Here is a 20,286-nt window from a genome sequence, read left to right on the forward strand (position 1 = left end):
TGGCTTAAAAACTCACAGATGCATTGCCCAGCCATGTTTTTTTTTTGCCCCTTTTATTCTGGATTGTTGATATTTAGAAGAAATTTAATACAAAAATGCAATTATTCCCAAATGCATCACACCGATATCAGATTTTTTACATAATGAATAAAAATAATATATCCCAGAACTTGTGAATAAGGCTGTGAAGTCATATCTAAAAAAATTGGTCAAACTGATGATGTCTTATTGCCACCCATTGAAATTCCATATGTGCTGTGTTCTACCTCTTCAGTTTTAAAACTTGCAGTTGCTACCAATGTGTATAAAATCTCTACACCCTTCGAAAATTGAACATATTCATTCATATTTTTTTGAGTAGAAATTTAGCCAGGCATTAAAAGTAATATAAAACTAACACGAGATACAGTTGTTTACCACAGGAATTTGGATTTGCTGAATAATGTATGAACACACTGGCATAATTCCTGACGTTGCAAAGCAGCATACGAGCCAATGTCTAGTAGGGGCAAGCGCTCATGTAAAGAACAATTAATTTGAGATCAGGAAGGCTTTGTGAAATTCTGGGAGTGGAGAACCCAGATGGCTACCTAGTAGAGACCAAGGAGAGGTGAGAATTATAGTTAGAAAAGTGAGTGTGACTTATTCAGGGACCAGTAACGTTTCTGACCTAGCTAAAGCAAAGGATCTACAATGGGAAAGAGAGAAGGCAAAATTGATTACTAGAGCAGGTTGCATTGTGGAGGATCTAAAAAAGGACATTTTTTTCTGAAAAAAAAAAAAATTCAGGGGCACCTGGGTGGCTCAGTCGTTAAGCGTCTGCCTTCAGCTCAGGTCATGATCCCAGGGTCCTGGGATCGAGCCCCACATTGGGCTCCCTACTCTGCAGGAAGCCTACTTCTCACTCTCCCACTCCCCCTGCTTGTGTTCCCTCTCTCGCTGTCTCTCTCTGTCAAATAAAATCTTTAAAAAAAAATTCAAAGATCTATTGATGGCTTCTTAGCAGGTGAGTGAAATGGTAAAATCTGTGAGTTAAGAAGAAATAAATTCAGAGCGATGTTTATTAATGTATGTTCCCAGGATCATTAATTAATGGGGTTACTCCAAAAGGGCCAAGTAATGTCAAATAAATGTGGAAAAAACTGGAGCATTTGACTTCAAAAGGAAAATACAGAATTTCCCTAACCTATTTGACCAGGGAACCCTTTCTAGGAAAACTGTGCTTGGATCATATATTCTATATATATTGATACCAACCTCAATCTATACATTGACATATGTAATAAATGTCCAATTCTGTGTTTTTAAATAGCTCGCTTGGTGTCTAGTTTGATTCTCTGTTCCCAGATTGGTAGAAATTCAGGATCTCTTAATTTCCCCCAGGAGTGTGTCTATGTTCTGGAGTCTTCTAGTGCCAGGGAGTTAGAAGGCTATGAAATGGCGAGGTGGCACTTATCTGCTGCTTTGGGTCATTGATGTATACTAGCATCTGCTGAGATGTCCTAACTGTTCTCTGGTCCTGGGGAATTGGTCAGTACTACTGTTGTTGAGACATGTCTTTCAAACCTGGTGGCTCTCTGTAGTTCTTCCATACTATTCTGGAATTGATGGGAATACTTTTCTTACTGATCTGTTCCATGCTGAGGTATAAGAAACTCTATGTGGACCCACAGGGGCCCCATCTTTTTTAGACAAGTCAATTAGCTATTCTGTGAGGGCTTCCTGCTTTCTTTTGGCTTCTATCCAGGAAAAGGGGCAGATGTCCCATGTACCTAATGATTTTGGGCTTTTCCCATGAGATTTCCACCTAAATCTTCTACTCTATGCCATGAGTAAGTTTTGTTTCCTAGAAAGCTAAATTTTTAAAACTCATAAGCAACAAAGGGCTCCCTTTTCCTCATATTCTCCTATAGCTTCTATTCCCTGAGGAAGTGATTTAGTTGTCCGTAAGACAGCTTAAGACCGGGACAAGGATAGAGGCAAAGAATACCTGAGGTAAAAAATCAGTTATTATTTCAAAGATACTTCCTACCACACTTTGAATGCCTTTTAGGAAATGCTGATTATAATCCACTGAGGATTAAAAGCCGATGAATAAAAGGATATGTGTAGTAGTGGTGCTGCCTTGAACTTTGATTATCATGTGTGGTCTTAATAAATAATGAATGCCTCCTTGTCTTGTAAATCACTGTCTTTGGCATGGTGCTTTGCACAGTCCTCTCCCACATTAACTCTTGAAAAGCCTTTCTTGCTTCTGGCAACTCTTCCTCCACCATATGCAGAAGGACAGGCTAGCTCGTTGAAGACATGGGGACCAGCTGAGAGCCAACACCAATAAACAGACTCCTAGGTTAGCTCCAGATGAGCTGCGAGCTGACTGCAGGTGCTCAAGTGACCTCAGCTGAGACCAGAACTGCTCAGATGAGCCTCCACTGAAGTGTTGATATGAATCATAAACAAGTAAAATGGTTGTCTATCCCACTGAGTGATGGAATTATTTTTATTGCATCAGTATAAAAATATGCAATACACTACAATGCAACAAAGTACATAATATGAGATGGTAGGTATTGAAGACAGAGGAGATACTTTGTGGGAAGATTTCCTCAATATGGATAATATGAGATGAGGCAAGAAAAATTCAAATGGGATGAGCAAGTTCCTTGGAAGGGGCTCATTTTTCATTCATTGGAAAAACAGTTCATTTTATTTTCTATTTTATAGGAACTAAAGAAAACAGAAGAGTCAAGTGTCATTATGTAGATGGTAGTCTTCAGTGACTTAGAAAACTGTAGACAGGTAGTTGGGTGGAACCATGTCAGATGGGGTCTTCGTATCATTCTGCAGTTGCGCCTTTTTGTAAATCACTCTCACTCTCACTGGCTTGGATTCAAGAGGTTGATTTCCTGACACTACTGAAATGAAAAATAAACAATTGTCTTATATAAGCATATTCTCAGACACTACACTAGATTAATCTTAATTCCTGATGACATGTATTTTCCTAAAGACTTCCTCAAAGCAATGAGAAAAATGTCATAAAACCAAGAAATGTCAAAAATATAGAGGGATTGATGAGATGTGTCTCCAAGTTCTGAATCGAAAGTCTATTATAAGGTGGACTGCTACGAGTTAGCTGTGATTAGCTAGGCTCAAATATACTAGCTCTAGTCTCAGGGGCACTTCTCCTAGTCCTATTAATGGCTTTTTTTTTTAATTTATTTTACATCCATCACCTTATTTAATCTTTACAACAATTCTAAGATTTAGACAATATTTTTATCCACAATTTTAGAGAGAAAGAACTGATGCCAGTTCTTTTCAACCCAGTTCAAAGGGCACTGGAATCCTGTGGTGCCTCAAGAGCCCCTGAGCCAAAAGAGGAGGGAGGGGAAGAAAGGCCCCTTGCTCTGGCTTCAACCAGAGCACATCTAATATACATAAGTATATATATTGTGTTTAATAATTAGATATTCTAAATTTATAATTATATATTATATATATAACTAAACATATATGTATGATATGACATATATATATGGCACCCATTCAAATTTTGTTAGAGAAATTCCCAAACACTGTAGCATACCATGATGAGTCCTAATGCCCTTATGATCTACACTAGAAACTTCTTGAAGTCAGTCACCTCATCTTATCCTTTCTTTGGTCTCACAACAGTGTGGAACCTCCCTTGACCTGGGAGCCAGCCTTCGGAAGAAGGAGCCCATGGAAATCCTTGCCCTGGCGATGCTCTGGGCTCCAGAACAGCTCTGTCTAAGCATCTCCCATGACCCCTGGCAACCTTGCTGTCTGCTTCTCACTAAAGCCAATTAAATTACTCCCGGTACCTGCAGCCTTCTCGCTGTTACCACGACTCATTGAGTTCTCGCCCAAGAGGGAAGTGATGTCTTCTCCAAATATCCTGAGGCAATTTTCAATGAGAAATTGTACAAGACAAATCTGTAACACAAAAAGACAAGACTGGGGTGCTCTTTTCCATAGGGCATAGTTATAAATCACATTTTGTATACAGACCTTGGATCTAAGAAAAAATGGGAAGGACTTCCCAGTAAAATTCAGAGTTGATAAAAATACGTAGAAACCAGGGGCACCTGGGTGGCTCAGTCGGTAAAGCGTCTGCCTTCGGCTCAGGTCATGAAAGCAGGGTGCTGGGATCAGCCCTACATCACGCTCCCTGCTCAGCGGGAAGCCTGCTTCTCCCTCTCCCACTCCCCCTGCTTGTGTTCCCTCTCTTGCTGTGTCTCTCTCAGTCAAGTAAATAAATAAAAGCTTAAGAAAAAAACAAAAAAACAAAAACACATAGAAACCAGAGTTCTCTCAGAAATAACTTAGAAAGAGTGATACTTTCCCATGTACTTTGGGTACACATTTTAAAATACTGCTCATCCGTGGGCTAAAGTTATGATGCGTGGCCTAGTTTAAGAGCTAACATTTTGGGATCAGTGGTTACGTCTTTAAGCCTAGGATAAATTTCGGGGCCCCTCAGTTGAGCGTCTGACTCTTGATTTCAGCTCAGATCACAATCTCATAGTAGTGAGATCCAGCTCCACATGGAGCCAACTTTGGGCTCCATGCTCAGCAGGGAATCGGCTTGGCCTTCTCCCTCTACCTCTCCCTCTTCTTCTGCCCCTGCCCCTCTCACACTCTCTCTTTCCCTCTCTCAAATAAATACATATCAAAAAATAAATAAAACTAGGATAATTTTCAAAGTAGCCTACCTTATTAAAGTTTACTTATTTTTTGCTTTTAAATTTTGTTTCCAGTTTTACTGAGCTGTAACTGATGTATACCATCTTATGAAACTTTATAAAGTATGAACAAAAACTTAAGAAAACCATTTCTTAAATGAAGAAGTATCATAAAGTTGGGAAGCAGGGATTTTGGTGGGGTTGTGAGGGAAAACCCACACAGCTGGAGAGAAAATGTATCTGTCTGTCTAACTTCAGTCCCTTCTCACGCATTGCTTTGCCTCATGCTGGCTCTCTCTGGGTGAGCTTGGGGAAGACCTGTCATCTTATTAGGATATTCTGGAATCTCTTGCTAGTTTCCATACGACGTAGCAGAGGTGAAATAGTAGCTGAGTACTTTTCTAGATGAGCCACAATTGGCAGAGTAAGGCCAATGTGTTTGGAGGCATGGGGGCTCATATTGCCCAAGCCACCCAGGATGTGCCAGTGATGACCGGAGGAGCTGGCTGTTGTCGCCATTGTGTAGTGAGGAAACCATGGCTTTGCCCAAGGTTACAAGTCCCTCAGGGATTAGGCTGAGAGTTGAACCTTGACTGGTGAAGCTCCAAAGCCCAGGTTCTTTCCTATCGTATCACAGGACTCTTCTCTCTCTCGTTTAGTCAGTCTAGTGTTTAGTCTCCTGGAGGGTGAAGAAGTGACTCGACTGCTCCGAGTTTCCCGTTTAACGACACCCCTTCCCAGACCCTGCCAGAGTAGGATAAAGAACTCTGCCACTCCACAGGGGCCTAATGAAAATGTGCACTTCACAAAGTTCCATCCGTCAGAGTTACTACTGCACATGTCCGGTTCAAAGTAGTGCTTCTATCCCCTGGGGGACAAAAATGAGAGCTCTCATTACCTTTTTTATCAAATTGTCTTCCAATTCCAAGCTGCCGGAATCAGGTGGGTAAAGAACACTTGGGGCTATACAAACAGATAAATTATAAGCTGTCATCTGATTAGATGAGGAATGTTGCTCAATGTTGTATAGCACTCCAAAAAGGTATCGCAAGAGAACAACATTTGCTCTTGGCAGCTGGGCTAAAAGCCTAAGGTCAGAAAAACACACTTTTAAATTAGGCAAGTGATCCCACTTAGGAGGTTGGAAAAACAGAGACAGGGAACAGGATACATCCTTGTATATCTAGCACACAACCCGCTCTAGCAGAGTTCCAGGCATGAAGGTATACAAAATTGTTGCACTGAATTCAGTTCCTGAGCCAGATAACAACTTCTCTGCTTAGTTAAATGTTTCACAGACTTTTAAGGTCATAGCCCTGGCAGTCAATGCTCTAGCATCTGTCTTGGACCAGGGAATTTCGTCTACTAGTTTCATGGATCCAGAAGGGGTAAAATGGCCAAGGAGTCCACATTAATAAGATCAGGAGAAGAACAATAATAGACCTAAAGCATGCCTCTATTCTGAAGCTGGGCCCCATGGGTGTGAAGAATTGAAACTCTTTGGCGTTGGTCATGATTTCAGTAGGCAAAGCTGCAAAACGTAAGCCAATGTTTTCCTGATAGTATGTTGGGTGTATTTTGGAGATGAGACCAGAGTAGAGTAATTATGGCATCATTACCTCTGGGCTGCAGTTATCTTCTCCTCTTTGTTGCCTTGATCAATAACACTGAGCCATTTGTCATAGAGATCAGATAAAAATATACTTCCTTGGATATTTCTAAGAAAGTCCTTATGGAGATAAAAAAATATGTATATATATTATAGAAAATATTTATTGGAAATATTCCAGAGAATATATGTAGTTAAAAAATTCAGTTCAGCCCCCACTTCCTTCACAGATACCCAAACTGGGACCCACACGGAGCTCGGCTCTGACTCTCCATTGACTTGCACACGCAGGAGCAGGTGCTTGGATTTTCTCCCACTAAAACTTAGAGGCATAAAAGCAGAGCTTAGCCTGTGGTGGAAATGAAGATAAAGCTCCCTTCTATCATCTGGAACTAATTTTTTTGTGTGCTTTTTTTGCAAAGTACCACAAACTGACAGGGTCTGGCTATAGACCATCCTAAATCCTATTAGCTTCCTGGACAGAAATACACATACCCCTGATGCTTGTTTTAGACAAGGTGCTAGCTCTTAACTCTAGCAAGAAAAGGCCTGAAACAATCAAAACACAAACAGGTGGGCTCTTGCACACATATTAGGAAAGAACTAGGTCTTCTCACTCGGGGTATGTGTTCTCCCTGGAAGAAAGCTACTCTCACAATTGCTTCATTCTTCCTTTTCTTAACTGTCTAAAAGTCAAGAGTCTAATGGCAGACTCACTGTGGTCCTGAGGATAGATTCATTTCTAGTTTAGGACAATTGTCCAGTTAGTTTGCCATGATATTATCAAGGCCAAGGTTGCAGAGTCTGATTCTCCACCAAGATCCGTCAACTTCAGGAAGAGAAAACTTTAGAAATGTCTAAGCACCATACCCACAAGTGCACACCCTCTTCCTAGTCGGTGCTGATAACACAGAATCAGGAAGTAACCTCCTAACTCTTGCTAGAAAATCAATTCCATGTGTGCACCTTACAGTGGGCAACGCTCATCTTGCTACCTAGTGTATCATCATTCTTCTCCTGTCTCCTGATGCCTACATGTATATTACTACTGGATATCACTATGGCCCCAGAGTAGGAGTGGTTACCTAAGTCATTTGCTATTGATCACATCTTCGAACATTACGGGGGACAAGGGAAGACCAAATGTGACTGAGATTCTAAGACTGTACTCATTACTACATTAACATAGGGTTGTTCAGAGCTGTTAATTAGTGCCAAGGTGGATGGATTAAATTTTTTCCCTGCTCTATTTCTTTTGGAAACTTTGCCATCATTAGGAGGGTGGTGAGGATGTCTGCTTCGGTAAACAGTGTGTTTGTGTCAGTGCGTATTTTGAAATTTATTATCATGACTAGTAGTCATTTCAGTATTAGTATTTTGCATGGAGTCTTCAGGAGTGGAGGTGGGGAGGGCGGTGTGTAGTGAAAACAGAAAGTATTTCTAACACATGGGGCTTTTAACTCCTAAAGTAGCTTCCTTAAATTTTGATTTTGTCAAGCATTTTCAGCTTGTCAGGTTCTTAATCTATTATGCCCATTACAGTTCTTGAGCAGTCATGATGAAGGACACCAATCATAGCTTCAGTTACTCACGTAACTGATAATGCTAGAACCTTCCCTACCTTTAAGACGGATGCGACCACATGAACAGATTCGCTGTACGGGTTCACTTTGACGCCAGAATTTAGTTTTTTCTTTAGGACTCTGCAGGATTTTATATTGGCTGATTTGCGGAAGACGCCTTCTGTGAGTGGCCCTTTTTGATTAATAAAGGAAAGCATATCCTGTAGGAAGAAAAGAAAAGTATATGGCATCTCACATCCAAAAACGCAGAGCACAAGCTTCCCTCCGTTTTGAAAGAGGAGGGGAATGTAATGGTACACTGTTTTTGAGCTGGAAGGACTAAAGTCAATTTAGATTGTTTTTTTTTTTTCAGTGTCTCTCTATATACTTTCTACCCAAATATCCATTTTACAGTCATACACTGAAACATTTTAAACACTTCTTTTAATCAGATTTTCCTTTCCACTGAGTTTCCACTTTTAAATCAAACTTCTCTGCTTCAAGGCCTTTGGGGAATCACCATCTGTTTCCTACTTTAGCATTTTTTTCTCATTATTCCCTACATAGATGCTCTTCCCCAAGTATGGAAGTCTATTTAGGAAATACTCATTTCCCATTTGTTTATTTCTCTATAAGTGACTCTATACTCCTTTCCTACTTGTTCTATTTCCTTCCCTCTTTTAAAGTCAGGCTCAGAAACTCTCTTCTCCTTCTCTGATTACCCTCCCTTCTCATGAGTCTTTCATTGTCTTTTGCTATATCTTCATGTCCTTTCCCTGCTGTGTAGAAACTTAATAAGGGCTGGACTCAGGGAATCCAACGGATCTGAAGTCTATTATGCTATTTATCTATTGTGTGAGCTGGGGCACATACATCCTGTACTGAGGCTTTTCTGATTCGTTTAGGCAGTGCGGAGGATGATAATCCTAGCTAGCCCCTAAATTTGCTGTGATGCAAGGACCTGGGGTAGTAGCTAGCAGGTAACATGCTAGCTAAGGTGATACGTTTCTTCATAGCTAGCAGAACGTTCCCTACATACCGTAGAGTACTTGCAGAGATACCAAATACTCAGTGAATGTCCACACTGACAATTCACTAGAGCAGTTTGAGATAACACAGGCCAAACTCTGTTGCTTTCATTTGACATACTCTGTTAGGATTAACAGATTCCTATTTGCCAGAGGATGAGTCTATGCTCGTGTCAGATGATTGCAGTTGTTAGACTGAGTAGACTCCGCTGAAGGAGACTTGAGACTCATGTGAGTGCAGGAAGGCAATGAAGGGAGAGTGTGAAGATGAGGTGGACTCTCAGAGACTCACATACACAGAGTCCATTTTGACTGATCTGAACAGGCCTCCATGGGTCTTTGTGGAAACAAGACAGAAGTGGAATGGACAAGAATGTCTTTTCCTGTTGTATTTGCCTCATGACTCTGCTGGACCTAAATCACATTCTGTTCTTTGAAATAACAGTAACAGAGCTTCTCTGCCAAAGCCAGGGACTATGTAATGACTTCTCCATTTGGGGATAGATTTGGATGAGGACGCTTGGCCTTTCAGTTTCCGCTCCTCAGGAGGGCTATAGAAGACCAAAAGGAGATGACCTACCAGAATTGGAAAGGGCAGGTTGTCTTTATCACAGATATCCATGAGGGAAACTCCAAAGAGCTGTCCTGGCTTTGCGGAAGGTGGGGCTGTGCACTGGGTGAGCTGGCAAGTGCGGGAGCCCCACCAAAAGGCCCTGTCTCTGAAAAAACGGCTTTTCACAGTCTTCCAGCCGGAGTCTAAGAAGAAGAGAGAGTACTAGTAGTAGTAGTTGTTGTTTAATACGCTGAACCTTCTTTTTCCTTTTTTTTTTTTTTACAGATTTTATTCATATTTTGACAGAGGGAGAGAGACAGCGAGAGAGGGAACACAAGCAGGGGGAGGGGGAGAAGGAGAAGCAGGATTCCCTCAGAGCAGGGAGCCCAATGCGGGGGTCGATCCCAGGACCCCAGGATCATGACCTGAGCTGAAGGCAGACGCTTAACAACTGAGCCACCCATGTGCTCCAGGCTCATCTTAATTCCTAATGACTTGTATTTTCCTAAAGATTTCCTCAAAGCAATGTGGTAAGCATCATAAAACCAAGAAATGTCAGAAATATGGAGGGATTGATGATACGTGTCTCCAGGTTCTGAATCGAAAGTCTACCTTCTAAGGTGGACTGCTGCCAGGTAGCTGTGATTAGCTAGGCTCAAATCGTACTAGGTCTAGTCTCAGGGGCACTTCTCCTAGTCCTATTAATGGCTTTTTTTGGATTCCATCCATCATCTTATTTAGTGTTTACCACAATTCTAAGATTTAGACATTATTTTTATCCACATTTTAGAGATGAATAAACTGATGCTGAGCTGGAATAACTGGCCAAATATAATATAGCTGGTAAATGGGGGCATAGGAATTTACACTCTGGAGAGGTTGTTTGACATCAAGTCAAGTCCTTTTTTCTCAATGATGCCAGTTCTTTTCAACCCGTTTCAAAGGGCACTGGAGTCCTGTGGTGCCTCAAGAGCCCCTGAGCCAAAAGAGGAGGGAGGGGAAGAAAGGCCCCTTGTTCTGGCTTCAACGAGAGCACATCTTATATACATAAATATATATATTATGATTATATATTTATATAGAATAAGTATCTAATTATATATTATATATATAACTACATATATATGTATGATGTTATATATATATATATATATATATATATGTATATATATATATATATAGCACCCATTTAGAATTTTGTTAGAAAAAATTCCCAAACACTGTAGCATACCATGAAGTGTCCTAATGCCCTTATGATCTACACTAGAAACTTCTTTAAGTCAGACACCTCCTGTTGTCCTTTCTTTGGTCTCACAACAGTGTGGAACCTCCCCTGACCTGTGAGCCAGCCTTCGGAAGAAGGAGCAAATGGAAATCCTTGCCCTGGCGATGCTCTGGGCTACAGAACATCTCCCATGACCCCTGGCAACCTTGCTGTCTGCTTCTCCCTAAAGCCAATAAATTACTCCCAGTACCTGCAGCCTTCTCGCTGTTACCACGACTCATTGAGTTCTCACCCAAGAGGGAAGTGATGTCTTCTCCAAATATCCTGAGGCAATTTTCAATGAGAAATTGTACTAGACAAATCTGTAACACAAAAAGACAAGAATGGGGTGCTCTTTTCCATAGGGCATAGTTATAAATCACATTTTGTATACAGACCTTGGATCTAAGAAAAAATGTGAAGGACTTCTCAGAAAAATTCAGAGTTGATAAAAATATGTAGAAACCAGGGGCGCCTGGGTGGCTCAGTCAGTTAAGCGTCTCCGTTCGGCTCAGGTCACAATCCCAGGGTGCTGGGATCACCCCTACATTGGGCTCCCTGCTCAGCGGGAAGCCTGCTTCTCCCTCTCCCAATCCCCCTGCTTGTGTTCCCTCTCTCGCTGTGTCTCTCTCTGTCAAGTAAATATATAAAAGCTTAAAGAAAAAACAAAAAAACCCAAAAACACATAGAAACCAGAGTTTTCTCAGAAATAACTTAGAAAGAGTAATACTTTCCCGTGTACTTTGGGTACACATTTTAAAATACTGCCCATCCGTGGGCTAAAGTTATAATGCGTGGCCTAGTTTAAGAGCTAACATTTTGGGATCAGTGGTTACGTCTTTAAGCCTAGGATAAATTTCGGGGCCCCTCAGTTGGGCGTCTGACTCTTGATTTCGGCGCAGATCACGATCTCATGGTGGTGAGATGCAGCCCCACATGGAGCCAACTTTGGGCTCCGTGCTCAGCGGGGAATGGGCTTGGGCTTCTCCCTCTCCCTCTCCCTCTTCTTCTGCCCCTGCCCCGCTCACACTCTCTCTTTCCCTCTCTCAAATAAATACATATCAAAAAATAAATAAAACAAGGATAATTTTCAAAGTAGCCTACCTTATTAAAGTTTACTTATTTTTTGCTTTTAAATTTTGTTTCCAGTTTTACTGAGCTGTAACTGATGTATACCATCTTATGAAACTTTATAAAGTATGAACAAAAACTTAAGAAAACCATTTGTTAAATGAAGAAGTATCATAAAGTTCGGAAGCAGGGATTTTGGTGGGGTTGTGAGGGAAAACCCACACAGCTGGAGAGAAAATGTATCTGTCTGTCTAACTTCAGTCCCTTCTCACGCATTGCTTTGCCTCATGCTGGCTCTCTCTGGGTGAGCTTGGGGAAGACCTGTCATCTTATTAGGATATTCTGGAATCTCTTGCTAGTTTCCATATGACGTAGCAGAGGTGAAAGAGTAGCTGAGTACTTTTCTAGATGAGCCACAATTGGCAGAGGAAGGCCAATGTGTTTGGAGCCATGGGGGCTCATATTGCCCAAGCCACCCAGGATGTGCCAGTGATGACCGGAGGAGCTGGCTGTTGTCGCCATTGTGTAGTGAGGAAACCATGGCTTTGCCCAAGGTTACGAGTCCCTCAGGGATTAGGCTGAGAGTTGAACCTTGACTGGTGAAGCTCCAAAGCCCAGGTTCTTTCCTATCTTATCACATGACTCTTCTCTCTCTCGTTTAGTCAGTCAAGTGTTTAGTCTCCTGGAGGGGGAAGAAGTGACTCGACTGCTCCGAGTTTCCCGTTTAACGACACCCCTTCCCAGACCCCACCAAAGTAGGATAAAGAACTCTGCCACTCCACAGGGGCCTAATGAAAATGTGCACTTCACAAAGTTCCATCCGTCAGAGTTACTACCGCACATGTCCGGGTCAAAGTAATGATTCTATCCCCTGGGGGACAAAAATGAGAGCTCTCATTACCTTTTTTATCAAATTGTCTTCCAATTCCAAGGTGCCGGAATCAGGTGGGTAAAGAACGCATGGGGCTATACAAACGGATAAATTATAAGCTGTCATCTGATTGGATGAGGAATGTTGCTCAATGTTGTATAGCACTCCAAAAAGGTATCGCAAGAGAACAACATTTGCTCTTGGCAGCTGGGCTAAAAGCCTAAGGTCAGAAAAACACACTTTTAAATTAGGCAAGTGATTCCACTTAGGAGGTTGATAAAACAGAGACAGGGAACAGGATACATCCTTGTATATCTAGCACACAACCCGCTGTAGCAGAGTTCCACGCATGAATGTAGACAAAATTGTTGCACTGAATTCAGTCCCTGAGCCAGATAAACACTTCTCTGGTTAGTTAAATGTTTGACAGACTTTTAAGGTCATAGCACTGGCAGTTGATGCTCTTGCATGTGTCTTGAACCAGGGAATTTCGTCTACAAGTTTCATGGATCCAGAAGGTGTCAAACGGCCAAGGAGTCCACATTAATAAGATCAGGAGAAGAACAATAATAGCCCTAAAGCGTGCCTCTATTCTGAAGCTGGGCCCCATGGGTGTGAAGAATTGAAACTCTTTGGCGTTGGTCATGATTATAGTGGGCAAAGCTGCAAAACGTAAGCCAATGTTTTCCTAATAGTATGTTGGCTGTATTTTGGAGATGTGACCAGAGTAGAGTAATTATGGCATCATTACCTCTGGGCTGCAGTTATCTTCTCCTCTTTGTTGCCTTGATCAATAACACCGAGCCATTTGTCATAGAGATCAGATAAAAATATACTTCCATGGATATTTCTAAGAAAATCCTTCGGGAAATTAAAAAAATATATATATATACATATATATATATACTATAGAAACTATGTACTGGAAATATTCCAGAGAAAATATGTAGTTAAAAAATTCAGTTCAGCCCCCACCTCCTTCACAGATACCCAAACTGGGACCCACATGGAGCTCGGCTCTGACTCTCCATTGACTTGCACACCCAGGAGCAGGTGCTTGGATTTTCTCCCGCTAAAACTTAGAGGCATAAAAGCAGAGCTTAGCCTGTGGTGGCAATGAAGATAAAGCTCCCTTCTATCATCTGGAACTTATTTTGTGTGTGTCCTTTTTTTTTGCAAAGTACCACAAACTGACAGGGTTTGGCTATAGACCATCCTAAATCCTATTAGCTTCCTGGACAGAAATACACATACCCATGTTGCTTGTTTTAGACAAGGTGCTAGCTCTTAACTCTAGCAAGAAAAGGCCTGAAACAATCAAAACACAAACAGGTGGGCTCTTGCACACATATTAGGAAAGAACTAGGTCTTCTCACTCGGGGTATGTGTGCTCCCTGGAAGAAAGCTACTCTCACAATTGCTTCATTCTTCCTTTTCTTAACTGTCTAAAAGTCGAGAGTCTAATGGCAGACTCACTGTGGTCCTGAGGATAGATTCATTTCTAGTTTAGGCCAATTGTCCAATTAGTTTGCCATGATATTATCAAGGCCAAGGTTGCAGAGTCTGATTCTCCACCAAGATCCGTCAACTTCAGGAAGAGAAAACTTTAGAAATGTCTAAGCACTCTCCCCACAAGTGCTCACCCTCTCCCTAGTCGGTGCTTATAACACGGAATCAGGAAAGAACCTCCTAACTCTTGCTAGAAAATCGATTCCATGTGTGCACCTTACAGAGGGCAACACTCATCTTGCTACCTAGTGTATCATCATTCTTCTCCTGTCTCCTGATGCCTCTATGTATATTACTACTGGATATCACTATGACCCCAGTGTAGGAGTGGTTACCTAAGTCATTTCTGGACCTTGCTATTGATCACATCTTCGAACATTAACGGGGGACAAGGGAAGACCAAATGCGACTGAGATTCTACGACTGTAGTAATTACTATGTTAACATAGGGTTGTTCAGAGCTGTTCATAAGTGCCAAGGTGGATGGATTAAATTCTTTCCCTGTTCTCTTTCTTTTGGAAAGTTTGCCTTCATTAGGAGGGTGGTGAGGATGTTTTCATGGGTAAACTGTGTGTATGTATCGGTGCGTATTTCGAAATTTATTATCATGACTAGTAGTCATTTCAGTATTAGTATTTTGCATGGAGTCTTCAGGAGTGAAGGTGGGGAGGGCGGTGTGTAGTGAAAACAGAAAATATTTCTAACACATGGGGCTTTTAACTCCTAAAGTAGCTTCCTTAAATTTTGATTTTGTCAAGCGTTTGTCAGCTTGTTAGGTTCTTAATCTATTATGCCCGTTATGGTTCTTGAGCAGTCTTGATGAAGGACACCAATCATAGCTTCAGTCACTCGTGTGTGGATAATGCTAGAACCTTCCCTACCTTTAAGACGGATGCGACCACATGAACAGATTCGCTGTATGGGTTCACTTTGACGCCAGAATTTAGTTTCTCCTTTAGGACATGGCAGGATTTTATATTGGCTGAGTTTCTGAATATGCCTTCTGTGAGGGGCCCTTTTTGATTAATAAAGGAAAGCATACCCTGTAGGAACAAAAGAAAAGTATATGGCATCTCATATCCACAAACGCAGAGCACAAGCTTGCCTCCATTTTGAAAGAGGAGGGGAATGTAATGGTACACTGTTTTAGAGCGGGAAGGACCAAAGTCAATTTAGATTGTTGTTTTTTTTTTTTTTCAGTGTCTCTCTATATACTTTCTACCCAAATATCCATTTTACAGTCATACACTGAAACAATTTAAACAGTTCTTTTAAGCAGATTTTCCTTTCAATTAAGTTTCCACTCTTAAATCAAACTTCTCTGCTTCAAGGCCTTTGCGGAATCACCATCTGTTTCCTACTTTACCATTCTTTTCTCATTATTCCCTTATGGAGATGCTCTTCCCCAATTATGGAAGTCTATTTAGGGAATACTCATTTCCCATTTGTTTATTTTTCTTTAAGTGACTGTATACTCCTTTCCTACTTGTTCTATTTCCTTCCCTCTTTTAAAGTCAGGCCCAGAAAATCTCTTCTCTTTCTCTGATTACCCTCCCTTCTCATGAGTCTTAAATTCTCTTTTGCTCTATCTTCATGTCCTCTCTCTGCTGTGTAGAATCTTAATAAGGGCTGGACTCAGGGCATAAAATGGATCTGAAGTCTATTATGCTACTTATCTATTGTGTGAGCTGGGGCACATACATACTGTACTGAGGCTTTTCTGATTCGGTTAGGAATTGTGGAGGATGATAATCCTAGCTAGCTCCTAAATTTGCTGTGATACATGGAAATGGGGTAGTAGCTAGCAGGTAACAAAGTAGCTAATATGATACATTTTTTCATACCTAGCAGAACATTCCCTACATCCCGTACAGTGCTTGCAGAGACACTGAATACTCAGTGAATGTCCACACTGACAATTCACTACAGCAGTTTGAGATAACACAGGCCAAACTCTGTGGCTTTCATTCAAAATATTCTGTTAGGATTAACAGATTCCTATTTGCCAGAGGATGAGTCTATGCTCATTTCAGATGTTTGCAGTTGTTAGACTGAGTAGACTCCACTGAAGGAGACTTGAGACTCATGTGAGTGCAGGAAGGCAATGGAGAGTGTGAAGATGAGGTGGACTCTCAGAGACTCACATACACAGAGTCCTTTTTGACTGATCTGAAGAGGCCTCGGTGGGTCTTTGTGGAAACAAGACCCATATGGAATGGATAAGAAAGCCTTTTCCTGTTGTATTTGCCTCATGAGTCTGCTGGACCTAAGTCAGATTCTGTTCCTTGAAATAACAGTAACAGATCTTCTCAGCCCAAGCCAGGGGCTGTCTAATGACTGCTCCATTTGGGGATAGATTTGGATGAGGACACGTGGCCTCTCAGAGTTTCCCCTCCTCAGGAGGGCTATAGAAGACCAAAAGGAGATGACCTACCAGAATTGGGAAGGGCAAGTTGTCTTTATCACACACATCCATGAGGGAAACTCCAAAGAGCTGTCCTGGCTTTGTGGAAGGTGGGGATGTGCACTGGGTGTGGTGGTAAGTGCCTGAGCCCCACCAAAAGGCCCTGTCTCTGAAAAAATGGCTTTTCACAGTCTTCCGACCGGAGTCTAAGGAAGAAGAGAGAGTACTATTAGTAGTAGTTGTTGTTTAATACGCTGAAATTTCTTTGTCCTTTTTTTTTTTTTTACACATTTTATTTATATTTTGACAGAGGGAGAGAGACAGCGAGAGGGAACACAAACAGGGGGAGGGGCAGAGGGAGAAGCAGGCTTCCCTCGGAGCAGGGAGCCCGATGCGGGGCTCGATCCCAGGACCCCGGGATCATGACCTGAGCTGAAGGCAGAAGCTTAATGACTGAGCCACCCAGGCGCCCCAGACTCATCTTAATTCCTGATGACTTGTATTTTCCTAAAGATTTCCTCAAAGCAATGTGGTAAGCATCATAAAACCAAGAAATGTCAGAAATATGGAGGGATTGATGATACGTGTCTCCAGGTTCTGTATCGAAAGTCTACCTTCTAAGGTGGACTGCTGCCAGGTAGCTGTGATTAGCTAGGCTCAAATCGTACTAGCTCTAGTCTCAGGGGCACTTCTCCTAGTCCTATTAATGGCTTTTTTTGGATTCCATCCATCATCTTATTTAGTGTTTACCACAATTCTAAGATTTAGACATTATTTTATCTACATTTTAGAGATGAATAAACTGATGGTGAGCTAGAAAAAGTGATCAAAGGTAATATAGCTGGTAAATGGGGGCACAGGAATTTACACTCCGGAGAGTTTTTTGACATCAAGTCAAGTCCTTTTTTCTCAATGATGCCAGTTCTTTTCAAGCCCTTTCAAAGGCCACTGGAATCCTGTGGTGTCTCAATAGCCCCTGAGCCAAAAGAGGAGGGAGGGGAAGAAAGGCCCCTTGCTCTGGCTTCAACCAGAGCACATCTAATATATATAAATATATATATTATGGTTATATTTATATAGTATAAGTATCTAATTATGTATTATATATATATAACTACATATATATGTATGGTGTTGTATATATATAGATAGATATATAGCACCCACTTAGAATTTTGTTAGAAAAAATTCCCAAACACTGTAGCATACCATGATGAGTCCTAATGCCCTTATGATCTACACTAGAAACTTCTTGAAGTCAGACACCTCATCTTATCCTTTCTTTGGTCTCACAACAGTGTGGAACCTCCCTTGACCTGTGAGCCAGCCTTCGGAAGAAGGAGCCCATGGAAATCCTTGCCCTGGCGATGCTCTGGGCTCCAGAACAGCTCTGTCTAAGCATCTCCCATGACCCCTGGCAACCTTGCTGTCTGCTTCTCACTAAAGCCAATTAAATTACTCCCGGTACCTGCAGCCTTCTCGCTGTTACCATGATTCATTGAGTTCTCGCCCAAGAGGGAAGTGATGTCTTCTCCAAATATTCTGAGGCAATTTTCAATGAGAAATTGTACAAGACATATCTGTAACACAAAAAGACAAGAATGGGGTGCTCTTTTCCATAGGGCATAGTTATAAATCACATTTTGTACATAGACCTTGGATCTAAGAAAAAATGTGAAGGACTTCTCAAAAAGATTCAGAGTTGATAAAAATATGTAGAAACCAGGGGCGCCTGGGTGGCTCAGTCGGTTAAGCGTCTGCGTTCGGCTCAGGTCATAATCCCAGGGTGCTGGGATCAGCCCTACATCGGGCTCCCTGCTCAGCGTGAAGCCTGCTTCTCCATCTCCCACTCCCCCTGCTTGTGTTCCCTCTCTCGCTGTGTCTCTCTCAGTCAAGTAAATAAATAAAAGCTTAAAGAAAAAACAAAAAAAACCAAAAACACATAGAAACCAGAGTTCTCTAAGAAATAACTTAGAAAGAGTGATACTTTCCCGTGTACTTTGGGTACACATTTTAAAATACTGCCCATTCGTGGGCTAAAGTTATAATGCGTGGCCTAGTTTAAGAGCTAACATTTTGGGATCAGTGGTTACATCTTTAAGCCTAGGATAAATTTCTGGGCCCCTCAGTTGGGCGTCTGACTCTTGATTTCGGCGCAGATCACGATCTCATGGTGGTGAGATCCAGCCGCACATGGAGCTAACATTGGGCTCCGTATTTAGTGGGGAATCGGCTTGGGCTTCTCCCTCTCCCTCTTCCTCTGCCCCTGCCCCACTTATGCTCTCTCTTTCCCTCTCTTAAATAAATACATATCAAAAAATAAATAAAACAAGGATAATTTTCAAAGTAGCCTACCTTATTAAAGTTTACTTATTTTTTGTTTTTAAAATTTGTTTCCACTTTTATTGAGCTGTAACTGATGTATACCATCTTATGAAACTTAATGAAGTATGAACAAAAATTTAAGAAAACCATTTCTTAAATGAAGAAGTATCTTAAAGTTGGGAAGCAGAGATTCTGGTGCAGTTGTGAGGGAAAACCCACACAGCTGGAGAGAAAACGTATCTGTCTGTCTAACTTCAGTCCCTTCTCACGCATTGCTTTGCCTCATACTGGCTCTGTCTGGGTGAGCTTGGGGAAGACCTGTCATCTTATTAGGATATTCTGGAATCTCTTGCTAGTTTCCGTATGATGTAGCAGAGGTGAAATAGTAGCCGAGTACTTTTCTAGATGAGCCACAATTGGCAGAGGAAGGCCAATGTGTTTGGAGGCATGGGGGCTCATATTGCCCAAGCCACCCAGGATGTGCCAGTGATGACCGGAGGAGCTGGCTGTTGTCGCCATTGTGCAGTGAGGAAACCATGGCTTTGCCCAAGGATATGAGTCCCTCAGGGATTAGGCTGAGAGTTGAACCTTGACTGGTGAAGCTCCAAAGGCCAGGTTCTTTTCTATCGTATCACACGACTCTTCTATCTCTTTTTTAGTCAGTCTAGGTTTAGTCTCCTGGAGTGGGAAGAAGTGACTCAACCACTCTGAGTTTCCCGTTTAACAACACCCCTTCCCAGACCCCGCCAGAGTAGCATAAAGAACTCTGCCACTCCACAGGAGCCTACTGAAAATGTGCACTTCACAAAGTTCCATCCGTCAGAGTTACTACTGCACATGTCCGGTTCAAAGTAGGGATTCTACCCCCTGGGGGACAAGAATGAGACCTCTCATTACCTTTTTTATCAAGTTGTCTTCCAATTCCAAACTTTCGGAATCAGGTGGGTAAAGAACGCTTGGGGCTATACAAACGGATAAATTATAAGCTGTCATCTGATTGGATGAGGAATGTTGCTCAATGTTGTATAGCACTCCAAAAAGGTATCGCAAGAGAACAACATTTGCTCTTGGCAGCTGGGCTAAAAGCCTAAGGTCAGAAAAACACACTTTTAAATTAGGCAAGTGATTCCACTTAGGAGGTTGGAAAAACAGGGAACAGGATACATCCTTGTATATCTAGCACACAAACCGCTGTAGCAGCGTTCCAGGCATGGATGTATACAAAATTGTTGCACTGAATTCAGTTCCTGAGCCAGATAAACACTTCTCTGGTTAGGTAAATGTCTGACAGATTTTTAAGGTCATAGCCCTGGCAGTTGTTGCTCTTGATCTGTCTTGGACCAGGGAATTTTGTCTACCAGTTTCATGGATCCAGAAGGTG

General features: G+C 41.8%; 3 protein-coding genes across 3 annotated transcripts; all 3 read right to left on the reverse strand.

Annotated features, from left to right (window-relative positions):
* Positions 1-2,473: 2,473 nt before the first annotated feature.
* Positions 2,474-6,421, reverse strand: LOC135363641 (rho GTPase-activating protein 20-like). The gene is made up of 4 exons (XM_064585002.1): positions 6,329-6,421; positions 5,608-5,797; positions 3,849-3,960; positions 2,474-2,915 (listed from the first exon to the last, which is right to left on the reverse strand). Exons 2-4 carry the CDS (start codon positions 5,701-5,703, stop codon positions 2,782-2,784), a joined length of 342 nt encoding a protein of 113 aa, XP_064441072.1. The 5' UTR covers positions 5,704-5,797; positions 6,329-6,421; the 3' UTR covers positions 2,474-2,781.
* A 1,305-nt stretch (positions 6,422-7,726) lies between these two features.
* Positions 7,727-13,525, reverse strand: LOC135363640 (rho GTPase-activating protein 20-like). The gene is made up of 5 exons (XM_064585001.1): positions 13,419-13,525; positions 12,698-12,887; positions 10,937-11,048; positions 9,489-9,664; positions 7,727-8,101 (listed from the first exon to the last, which is right to left on the reverse strand). Exons 2-5 carry the CDS (start codon positions 12,791-12,793, stop codon positions 7,907-7,909), a joined length of 579 nt encoding a protein of 192 aa, XP_064441071.1. The 5' UTR covers positions 12,794-12,887; positions 13,419-13,525; the 3' UTR covers positions 7,727-7,906.
* Positions 13,526-14,811: 1,286 nt separating this feature from the next.
* Positions 14,812-19,988, reverse strand: LOC135363001 (rho GTPase-activating protein 20-like). The gene is made up of 4 exons (XM_064583083.1): positions 19,803-19,988; positions 18,049-18,160; positions 16,611-16,786; positions 14,812-15,219 (listed from the first exon to the last, which is right to left on the reverse strand). Exons 1-4 carry the CDS (start codon positions 19,896-19,898, stop codon positions 15,022-15,024), a joined length of 582 nt encoding a protein of 193 aa, XP_064439153.1. The 5' UTR covers positions 19,899-19,988; the 3' UTR covers positions 14,812-15,021.
* Between the last annotated feature and the right edge of the window lie 298 nt (positions 19,989-20,286).

This window comes from Mirounga angustirostris, unplaced genomic scaffold (assembly GCF_029215605.1).
Source record: "Mirounga angustirostris isolate CCGP_5_RB_7025 unplaced genomic scaffold, mMirAng1.0.hap1 SCAF_2, whole genome shotgun sequence".
NCBI lineage: Eukaryota > Metazoa > Chordata > Mammalia > Carnivora > Phocidae > Mirounga > Mirounga angustirostris.

What these genes read in the sequence shown, in the direction of transcription:
- LOC135363641 (XM_064585002.1), bottom strand. Translation starts at nt 5,703, where the DNA reads ATGACAGCTTATAATTTATCTGTTTGTATAGCCCCAAGTGTTCTTTAC. An exon ending in AAGACAATTTGATAAAAAAG is followed by an intron (nt 3,961 to 5,607) that starts GTAATGAGAGCT and finishes TTTGTGTTACAG; the next exon opens with ATTTGTCTTGTACAATTTCT. An exon ending in TAACAGCGAGAAGGCTGCAG is followed by an intron (nt 2,916 to 3,848) that starts GTACCGGGAGTA and finishes TTTTCATTTCAG; the next exon opens with TAGTGTCAGGAAATCAACCT.
- LOC135363640 (XM_064585001.1), bottom strand. Translation starts at nt 12,793, where the DNA reads ATGACAGCTTATAATTTATCCGTTTGTATAGCCCCATGCGTTCTTTAC. An exon ending in TAACAGCGAGAAGGCTGCAG is followed by an intron (nt 9,665 to 10,936) that starts GTACTGGGAGTA and finishes TCTTCTTCTTAG; the next exon opens with ACTCCGGCTGGAAGACTGTG. An exon ending in ACCTGCCCTTTCCAATTCTG is followed by an intron (nt 8,102 to 9,488) that starts GTAGGTCATCTC and finishes TTCTTCCTACAG; the next exon opens with GATATGCTTTCCTTTATTAA.
- LOC135363001 (XM_064583083.1), bottom strand. Translation starts at nt 19,898, where the DNA reads ATGACAGCTTATAATTTATCCGTTTGTATAGCCCCAAGCGTTCTTTAC. An exon ending in TAACAGCGAGAAGGCTGCAG is followed by an intron (nt 16,787 to 18,048) that starts GTACCGGGAGTA and finishes CTTCTTCCTTAG; the next exon opens with ACTCCGGTCGGAAGACTGTG. An exon ending in ACTTGCCCTTCCCAATTCTG is followed by an intron (nt 15,220 to 16,610) that starts GTAGGTCATCTC and finishes TTGTTCCTACAG; the next exon opens with GGTATGCTTTCCTTTATTAA.